Source organism: Bidens hawaiensis, unplaced genomic scaffold, assembly GCF_021521415.1.
Source record: "Bidens hawaiensis isolate Kalapana, Puna unplaced genomic scaffold, B.hawaiensis_p1.1 tig00026583_1, whole genome shotgun sequence".
NCBI classification, from domain to species: Eukaryota; Viridiplantae; Streptophyta; class Magnoliopsida; order Asterales; family Asteraceae; genus Bidens; species Bidens hawaiensis.
Window position 1 is genome coordinate 199,251 of NW_027494262.1, and position 10,726 is coordinate 209,976.

At 36.6% G+C, this 10,726-nt stretch overlaps 1 protein-coding gene across 1 annotated transcript; it reads right to left on the bottom strand.

Annotated features, from left to right (window-relative positions):
• Positions 1–208: 208 nt before the first annotated feature.
• LOC143573517 (F-box/kelch-repeat protein At3g23880-like) lies at positions 209–9,864 on the bottom strand. The gene is made up of 2 exons (XM_077058375.1): positions 9,705–9,864; positions 209–1,140 (listed from the first exon to the last, which is right to left on the bottom strand). The coding sequence occupies exons 1-2, from the start codon at positions 9,862–9,864 to the stop codon at positions 209–211; spliced, it is 1,092 nt and encodes a 363-aa protein (XP_076914490.1).
• Positions 9,865–10,726: the final 862 nt, after the last annotated feature.

Consider the following 10,726-nt stretch of genomic DNA (forward strand, 5'->3'; position numbering starts at 1 on the left):
GCAAAACTATTGCTACCAACGATCAAAAATATTCCAAGGCAACTTACTAAGAACAAAATCGAAATAATTTGACAATCTCTCATGTTCAACGTATGCAACTGAACTCAGTCACAGACAAATTGTAAGATGCATACTTATAGAAACATGCTTGAAAATCAAAATCAAAACTTGCTCTCTACCATGAACCTTCACTTGAATTTGTTGGTTTCTAATTGGTTCCGATGAATTTCGGCGAGACAAGGCTTTCGACATAACCACCTTTAACCTTTAAGCCTGTAACATTCCTAGAAATATCAATAGTTCTACAAAATGATCCTTCTTCAACATCATATATCCATATTAAACCGCCGCTAACCAACAGAAGTTTGCAATCTTCATAAAAAATCATTCGTTCAACCATTGAAATTTCATGTAAACCATGGATTAATAATATCTTTGACCAAGATTCCCTGACCCCATACTCATTCATCAACCACACCCCATCTTCCATTAATAAACCAAGTTTTTCACCATAAACAACAAGTTTGCAACCACTCTTAGACATGATATCAACATGATCACCACAATTGGGTGATGGCAATTCACTAAATTTCTCATCTGCTAAACTAAAAGCCACAATTACCGGTACCCGATCAGAACCTTTGTTAGCAATCCAATGAAGAAACCCACTAACAAAGACATCATACAAATTTTTACCTTGAGAATGATCACAAGGAGAGTCAATCCCACACTTCCAAGTATTCTTTCTAAGGCTATAAATATGCACAAACATATTATCACCGGGAACCAGATAGTTATAACGAAAGTATGAGATTGTAACAACCTTGTAATCGTCAGTAGACGCATCATAACCAAATCCGTACATGATATCAATTTCCAACAACCTATTCACCATCTCATAATCGGATTCTGGTAATATAAAAAACTCCACGGTTGTGGGGTTGAAGATAACGAGCGAATGAGCATTAATGAAGTCCTCAACAAAACCCAAAACAAGACCATTGCAAGAACCAAGGAAAATGAATATATCGGGGCAAGGCAATTCAGAGCTTAGTTTCTTCGGGTTTTCTTCAAGTTGATTGCATGGGAGTGAATAGAGTGAGCTGCTGAAGGAAGTGTTGGAATACCATATGCCCGAGACACATAATTAGGTTAATGTGGCTAGTTGTGTTTGATCCAAGTCGGGTCATACCCAATAACGAGTTAGACACACACCAATTATGTATTTGTTAAGATAAGATCTATGAGACAAATACAGAACACGATACATTCAGAAAATCGGGTTTCTGAATACTTACTTGAAAGTGTTAAATAAATTAATTGGTTAATTTATTTATTCAAATAATTATTATTAGAATGATTATTTAACTATGTGTTCTTTTATAAAATGGTTTATAAAAGATGGGGTGTTTATATATTTTATAAAGTATAAAATAAATAAAAAAATAAAAATAAATAAAAAAATAAATAAATATATTTGGGGCCGGTTTTGGGTGGGCCCCACACCCCATGATTTTGGTCAATATCTTGTCATGGATTTGGTATGGGTTACTTGACTAAAAACACCTAACACCATGTCTTGATTTGATGGAATGATGATATAAAGATCAAGATCATAAAATACTTTCAAGTAACAAAAACCACACAACTCTTTCTTTTCTTTCTTCTTGTTTTCGGCCAAGACAAAAGGAAGAGGCTCGGGTCTCGGTTTTTGGTGTTCAAGCTCCCTAACATAGCTCGGTGTGTGTTGGAGGCTCGGGGTACATTCCGTTTGAGGATTTTCCTTTGAAAGTCTAGCATCAACATCATCATCTTCTTCAACCATCAACTACATCTCTTAAAGGTTTAAGAATGTAAGTTTTACAAGCTTTGATAGTTTAGTTTTTCCGTATTACTTGATCCTTGCCTCGGGTTTCTAACATATAGATTATTGGTAATCTTATGACATGAATAAACTAGGTTGTTCATGAACACATATCATATAAACTTGTAACATATATATATATATACATATGGATAGATATGTTTAGTTTGTAAATATCACGCTTCCGCCTTAATTGTGACTAGTTAAATGGTTAACTTAGTATAAATTATCCATAGAAACCCAACAAATGGCATCAAGAGCCGGGATACGGGAAACTAAGCTTCGGGTTTTCGGTTTTATATTTTTCCCCTTGAAAGATTTTATACAAAAATAAACATGCATGATTTTTTGTATTTAATCTTGTTATTATTTTTGGCTTTGTTCAAAAAAAAAAATAAAAAAAAAATATATATATATAAAACCGAGTTCATGGGCCGAAGCCCAATTCGGATGTGATTGGGCCGAAGCCCACTTCATTAGGTTAATGGGTTAACCGAGAAGAAAAATAAAGGAGGGAAGAAAGTTAAATGGGCCGAAGCCCATTTTGGTCAAATGGGCCGAAGCCCATTAGACTTTTCATTGGGCCGAAGCCCATGTGTTTTGCACATGTGGACCGAAGCCCATAATCAAGTTATTGGGTCAAGCCCAAATGGGTTGGGCTAGGCCCGATAAGGTCAAGGGGTTTTGGAACGGGTTCCTAAGACATAACGGGTTATGTTTGTTAAAACTAGACCGAGCCGTAGACCAAATGGATGTTTGTTGTGATTGTTATTAATTATTCAAAGTTTCGGTTTGTAATAATTAATTAGGGGCAATTTTGTAATTATTTATTCATATGGGTATGTAATAAATAGTTTATTTGTAATATCTTTATTTTATAGAAAAAAAAATGTATTAGGACATTTGTTATGTAAATTTAAAGAAGATTGCAAAATTGGAAGTTTGGGCCTTATTGGGCCGGGTATGGTGATAATGGGTCTCACAAGCCCATTAAAGGGATTCAAGCCCAAATGGACCTAAGCCCACCTAATGAGCCCAAATGGAAGCTTATGGAAGCTTAGGCCCAAGTTCAAGCCCAATGGATCACAACGGGGTTGAAGAAGATGCTCGAAGCATTTGGATGCGGGATCGAGTGGGAGCTACAACATCCATGTGTCATGTGTCCCTTAGGATTGGACCTAAGCACACACTTGTTTCGGCTAACAAGTGTGGTCTAACTTAGTGGCTCGTGTCTAGTATAATTGTGTATGCTTGTTAATTGATTGTTTGAATATGTGGTTGCTAGATATTAGGATATCAACTTCGTCACATAGAATTAATTAACAAAGCATAAAACGGGTTCTAATAATTATCGGTAATTACGTGACACATAGTTTAATAAAATGGATTTATTAACTAGCCGTCTCACGCCCATAATAAAATGGTTTTATTATAAATTAGAATTTTGAAAATGGTTTCAAAATAATCATGTTACTAAATGCATGTTAGAACATGATTTAAAGTTTTATAACTAGAATTATTAAAACTAAAAATCCCTTTTAAAATTAAGGATAACAAGTTAAACACCATCCTTTTGTATTAACGCTTAACATATTAGTAAGCTCTTAGTGGGAAAAAGGTCACCTAACCGCGTAGAGTAAATTAATATGTTGAGGTAATATTGGCATATAAATGGGAAAAAGGTCACCTAACCGTTTGTATGTTAATATTACAAGTTGATACAAGTAGGACGACTTAAATTAGAACCATGTGAAGAGGGTCACCCAAGCATGGGGTCTAATAGGTGTTGATGGGATAAACATGCCGATACGAAATATGATTTCGAACCGGTCCCATAAACTCTAGAAGTTGCAAAAGGGTTTGCAATTGTTATGAATAACTACCTTGATAAACCGACAATGGGAAAAAGGTCACCTAACCGGAGTCGTGTTTATCGTTGGATTCTAGATTTTAATTATTAATTATATTTGGTATATATAAAAGGGTATTAATAATTAAAATATGTAAAACACTAAAATGAACTTAATTAAAATTCTGCAGATGGCCGCACACGTCGACGACAACATAATCCCTAACGTCCAAAACGTTTCTCTCCGATCTATTCTCGCTAAAGACCGTCTTAACCACAATAACTTTTCGGATTGGTTCCGAAATTTAAGGATTGTTCTAAAACAAGAAAAATTATATCATGTTTTGGAAACACCTATCCCCAATGAACCGGAAGAGGGAAGTGAGGTCGAATATATGAATTGGGTCCAACACACGGAAGATTCCATTCAAGTGTCATGCCTCATGTTGGCGACTATGGTTCCCGAAATCCAAAAGGATTTCGAAAACCATAATGCGTACGACATGATTACTCAACTTAAGGAAATGTTCCTTAAGCAATCGAGGGTTGAAAGGTTCGAAACGGTTCGAGCCTTGCATGCATGTAGAATGGATGATAATCAACCAGTTTCAACTTATGTACTTAAGATGAAAAGTTACATTGATCGCCTCGCCAAGCTCAATTGTCCCATCTCAAAAGAGTTAGCAACGGATTTGATCCTTAACTCTTTGTCGAAAAGGTTCGACACTTTCGTGTTAAATTATAACATGAACGGGTGGGACAAAAACATTGGAGAACTTCACTCAATGCTTAAAACAGCCGAGGCGAGCATGGGTAAAAGGGTTTTACCCGTGTTTGCGATCAATGAAGGTAGATCCAAGAATCGATCTCAACCCAATCCTAAGGCTAAGGTAGCAAAAAGAAAGGGTCCTCCTATGCATCTTAAAGGTAAGGGCAAATCACCGGTTATGGCAAAGAAACAAAAGGTTGTGGAACCGAGGGGTCATAAGGATGATCCTTGTTTTGGTTGTGGTGAGACCGGACATTGGAAACGCAATTGCCCGGTCTACCTAAAGGAGCTAAGAGACAAGAGGAATGCGGGGCATGCCTCGGGTAATGTCTTTATGATTAATATTGAGCTAAATCTTATTTCTTCTAACACATGGGTATTGGATACCGGATGTGGAACTCATATTTGCAATTGGTTGCAGGGGTTCAAAAGGAATGAAGACTTAAAGAAGGGCGAAGTGAGTCTTTTCATGGGCAACGGTGCAAGGGTGCACGTGGTCGCTAGAGGAGACTTCACTTTATCGCTTCCTAGTGGTTTGGAAGTTGTTTTGAGAAATGTTTTGTATGCTCCTAGTTTGACTAGGAACATTATTTCTGTGCACGTTCTTAGACAATGTAACTTTGACTTTAAATTTGTAAAATCAGAAATGCATGTATCATCTAATGGTATCTTTTATTTTAAAGCTGTACCAAACAACGGTATTTATGAATTGGTTCATGACAATACCTTAAATAGCTCATTATATCAAACTTCCACTAAAAGACTCAAAAAGGATTTGAGTGATTCCTACATTTGGCATTGTCGTCTTAGACACATAAACAAGAATCGTGTAAATACTCTCCAAAAGAATGGTCTTTTGAAAACAAATGAGTTAGGTTCGTTTGATGAGTGTGAATCTTGTATTCAAGGCAAGATGACCAAAGAACCTTTTAAAGGTACAAATGAAAGGGCTAAGGACTTGTTAGGTATCATACATACGGATGTATGCGGACCTCTCAAGCCCACTAGTAGGAATAGTGAAAGGTACTTCATTACCTTTACTGACGATTTTAGTCGATATGGGTATGTGTATCTAATGAAACACAAACATGAAGCCTTTGAAATGTTCAAGGAATTTCAAAATGAAGTACAAAATCAGCTCGACCGAACAATCAAGGTACTCCGCTCCGATAGAGGAGGCGAATACCTAAGTGATGCTTTTCAAAGTCATCTTAGAGATTGTGGAATTATTTCACAGCTCACTCCTCCTGGTACTCCTCAACATAACGGAGTATCCGAGAGGAGGAATCGAACACTGTTGGACATGGTTCGATCAATGATGGCACGAAGCTCACTACCACCATCATTTTGGGGATATGCGCTACTTACAGCGGCTCGCATTTTGAATATGGCCCCGACCAAAAAGGTGGATCGAATACCCTATGAAGTGTGGCATGGAAAGGTTCCATCCTTTTCATATTTAAGGGTATGGGGATGCATAGTTTATGTTAAACGTGACACCCCAAATAAGCTTGAGGCTCGATCCATCAGGTGTATCTTCATAGGATACCCAAAGGATGATATAGGATATATATTCTATGATCCTAGTGAACAAAAGGTGTTTGTTTCACGCAAAGGATACTTCTTAGAAACTAAGTTCCTTATGGAAGGACCTAGTGAAAAGAGAGTGGAACTTGAAGAGGTTCAAGAATCACTGGATGATACACAGTTGGTCGATACTAGTTTTCAACACGAGGATGTTGAAAGTGATCAAATGGTTGATCATACACACGTTGCTCGCAGATCTAGTAGGATTAGTCAACCTCCCGAGAGATATGGATTTCTCGTGGATGATTGCTACTTGGTCGATTCGGATGAACCGATCTCCTACAAAGATGCTATGTCACAACCTGATTGTGACAAGTGGCTTGAAGCCATGAGCGCCGAGATGCAATCCATGCACGATAACCAAGTTTGGGAATTGGTTGATCGTCCACTTAACTCCAAACTGGTTGGATGTAAGTGGGTCTTCAAGAAGAAGACCGATATGCATGGAAATTTAGATACTTACAAAGCACGACTTGTAGCAAAAGGTTTCACGCAAACTCAAGGGATTGATTATGATGAAACCTTCTCGCCGGTCGCGATGCTTAAGTCGATCAGGATATTATTTGCCATTGCAGCTCATTTTGATTATGAGATATGGCAGATGGATGTCAAGACCGCTTTTCTTAATGGATATCTTGAGGAAGATGTCCATATGGTTCAGCCTGAAGGTTTTGTCGATCCATCTAATCCTGACAAAGTATGTAAGTTAAGGAAATCAATCTACGGGTTGAAACAAGCATCACGGATGTGGAATCATCGTTTCAATGAAGAAATCAAAGCGTTTGGTTTCGTCCAAAACGGTGATGAGGCGTGTGTGTATAAATGGGCTAGTGGGAGTATAGTCATGTTCCTTATTTTGTATGTCGATGATATACTTTTATTTGGAAATGATATACCAAGTATGGAAAGCGTTAAAGCGTGGTTAAGTAGTCGTTTCTCAATTAAGGATCTTGGAGAAGCGACATATATCTTGGGAATAAAGGTCTATAGGGATAGACAAAGGAAATTGATCGGACTCAATCAAAGTGCATACATTGATAAAATCCTGAAAAGGTTCAGGATGGAAAACTCTAAGAAAGGTTTGGTACCTATTCCTAGAGGAACCGTGTTAAGCTCATCCCAAAGTCCTAGCTCTAAGGAAGAGCAGGATAGGATGAAGCATGTTCCTTATGCTTCGGCAATAGGATCTATTATGTATGCAATGATGTGCACTAGACCGGACGTCTCGTATGCTTTAAGCATAACGAGTAGATACCAGCACAACCCAGGTGACAGTCATTGGATGGCTGTCAAGAATATATTAAAATACCTTAGAAGGACTAAGGATATGTTTTTAATATATGGGTCTGGTGAGGAGGAACTCGTCGTAAAGGGTTACGTGGATGCGAGTTTCCAAACTGACCGAGATGATTCTCGGTCACAGTCGGGATATGTCTTCATTTTGAATGGAGGCACTGTTTCTTGGAAGAGTTCGAAGCAGGATGTTGTCGCGTTATCCACTACAGAATCTGAGTACATCGCCGCTTCAATGGCAGCCCAAGAGGCTGCATGGATGAAAAAGTTCATCATGGATCTAGGGATTATCTCTATCATTCAGGAGCCCCTAGAGATATTCTGTGACAATGAAGGTGCTATTGCACAGATCAAGGAGCCTCGTGCTCATCAGAAAACGAGGCACATTGAGCGAAGATTCAACTACATAAGGGATGAAGTTGAAAAGAGAAAGATATGTATTCATAAAGTTCATACCGATCAAAATATTGCGGACCCACTCACGAAGCTCCTCGATAGGCCAAAGCATGAGGGTCATGTTTGTGCATTAGGACTTCGGTATTCTAGTGAGTGGATTTAATCTGTATTTAGTGTTTGTATAAGAACGAATGTAATGGGTATCTCATGAAATTTAATTATGTTTTAATTATTCAATGAGTTATGTTCTATATTTGCATGTTTAATCCATGAATGACTTATGTTGTTCTTAACGTCTGTAGTCGATCATACTTGTGGGAACAAGTATGAAGGTAAGACTATTATGAACCCGGATTGGTTGATTTTCATGTGATGAATATAGGGCATAGGTTTGCCACCAAGGTTCATAGATATTTGTGGGATACAAATATTGGACATGATCCGCTCTCAAGGATCACTGCATGGAGTTAGTGCAACTGATCATAAGTAATCCTTGAGTAAAGGCGAGTATCATTGTGTCCTTTGACCTGAGATGCATATCGGATCTGGTTTTTCATCAAGTCTGATATCTTGACTCTCTTCTTTGTTATTTCAGTAACACGATGACGTGTAAGAAAGAGCTCAGTTATCATATGAGATGTCAACGAGGATGTATGCAGTCAAGATGGAATTTGTTCCTCTTATGTGTTGAGAGTTTAGATGTCTAAGGCCTGTTAAGTTAAATCATTGAGAGAATGATCACTCTGTGTCTCTTCGATTTGACAGGACATCTAGTAACAAAGGGATATAATGATAAGACTTACCTATATCATATCAAGTATGGACTTGAAGGGGATGATGTTATTGAATGGCACTTAGTCAAACACACTAGGGGTGGTGACCTGTTGTTAGGCGGTATTCACCATTAGCATTAACTTCTTATGAGTCACGTGCAAGTGGGAGATTGTTGGAATACCATATGCCCGAGACACATAATTAGGTTAATGTGGCTAGTTGTGTTTGATCTAAGTCGGGTCATACCCAATAACGAGTTAGACACACACCAATTATGTATTTGTTAAGATAAGATCTATGAGACAAATACAGAACACGATACATTCAGAAAATCGGGTTTCTGAATACTTACTTGAAAGTGTTAAATAAATTAATTGGTTAATTTATTTATTCAAATAATTATTATTAGAATGATTATTTAACTATGTGTTCTTTTATAAAATGGTTTATAAAAGATGGGGTGTTTATATATTTTATAAAGTATAAAATAAATAAAAAAATAAAAATAAATAAAAAAATAAATAAATATATTTGGGGCCGGTTTTGGGTGGGCCCCACACCCCATGATTTTGGTCAATATCTTGTCATGGATTTGGTATGGGTTACTTGACCAAAAACACCTAACACCATGTCTTGATTTGATGGAATGATGATATAAAGATCAAGATCATAAAATACTTTCAAGTAACAAAAACCACACAACTCTTTCTTTTCTTTCTTCTTGTTTTCGGCCAAGACAAAAGGAAGAGGCTCGGGTCTCGGTTTTTGGTGTTCAAGCTCCCTAACATAGCTCGGTGTGTGTTGGAGGCTCGGGGTACATTCCGTTTGAGGATTTTCCTTTGAAAGTCTAGCATCAACATCATCATCTTCTTCAACCATCAACTACATCTCTTAAAGGTTTAAGAATGTAAGTTTTACAAGCTTTGATAGTTTAGTTTTTCCGTATTACTTGATCCTTGCCTCGGGTTTCTAACATATAGATTATTGGTAATCTTATGACATGAATAAACTAGGTTGTTCATGAACACATATCATATAAACTTGTAACATATATATATATATACATATGGATAGATATGTTTAGTTTGTAAATATCACGCTTCCGCCTTAATTGTGACTAGTTAAATGGTTAACTTAGTATAAATTATCCATAGAAACCCAACAGGAAGCACAGATGAGGTGATTGTGGTTGAGAATATCTTGATGGTGTTTGATGAATTGAGGTTCTGAAAGCTGAGCCTGCCAACTCTTGGAAACGCACCTGAAGCGACTAGGAGATTTCACCGGTAGACGATACAGGATGTTGGTGATGATCTCTAGTGGAAGTTCCATACCGGGGTCTGGAGTTTGATCGGAGAGAATTTATGGTCGATAATGTCAAAGAGGTTGGTGTTGACGCAACCGTTTATACACGTCCAAAATATTTCCTCAATTTGATTTTCAAAGAATTGAAGGAGTTCCGGAGGTCTCAAAGTGTGGGTTAGGTTAAAATATAAATAAACAAACACAAGAAATGTGAGAAGTAATCATTGGTTGTTATTAGTTTGAGAATAAAAAAATTGGTAAAAATAACATATAATACATTTTTCTATTTATTGACTTTCTCTCTTTACATGCAAGACACATGTTAATTCTTCCATCATTTTAAAACGTCTATAACTTTTTCATACGATGTTTAAAAAAAATTCTCCATAGTAACAAACGTTTTTATGTCTTTAACATGTAAAAGAAAATAGTTGGTTTTTAAACATTGTGTTATTGGTTTGTCCTTGTGTTTTATTAATTGAGTTTTCTACATTGTGTTATAGGTTATGGTCATTGTGTTTTACAATCGTTACAACTTACACATACTAAAGATTAAATGTAAAACAAAAGGTACGCCATTGTGTCTTTATGCTCATTATTTTATTTATTGTTCGTTATTTATCTTTATACTCGTCATTGTGTACTACGTTCGATGTGTATTATGCTCCGACAATTGTGTATTATGTAATTACCATTGTGTTTTACTTTTCAGATCATTGTGTAATACGTACTCACCATTGTGTTTTATGTTATTGTGTATTATGAATTAATCATTGTGCTTTATACTTTTTTGTATTAGATATAGTTATTATTTTATCATTATAACATATTAAAATTACAACGGTGTTATTTCACTATTACAATTTTTAGATTTCATCACTTAAAAAAC

Excerpts from the sequence above, each read along its gene's own strand:
- LOC143573517 (XM_077058375.1), bottom strand. The coding sequence starts at position 9,864 with ATGGAACTTCCACTAGAGATCATCACCAACATCCTGTATCGTCTACCG. Across the intron at positions 1,141-9,704 it reads CAACCACAATCACCTCATCT|TCTCGGGCATATGGTATTCC; the intron begins GTGCTTCCTGTT and ends CCTAATTATGTG.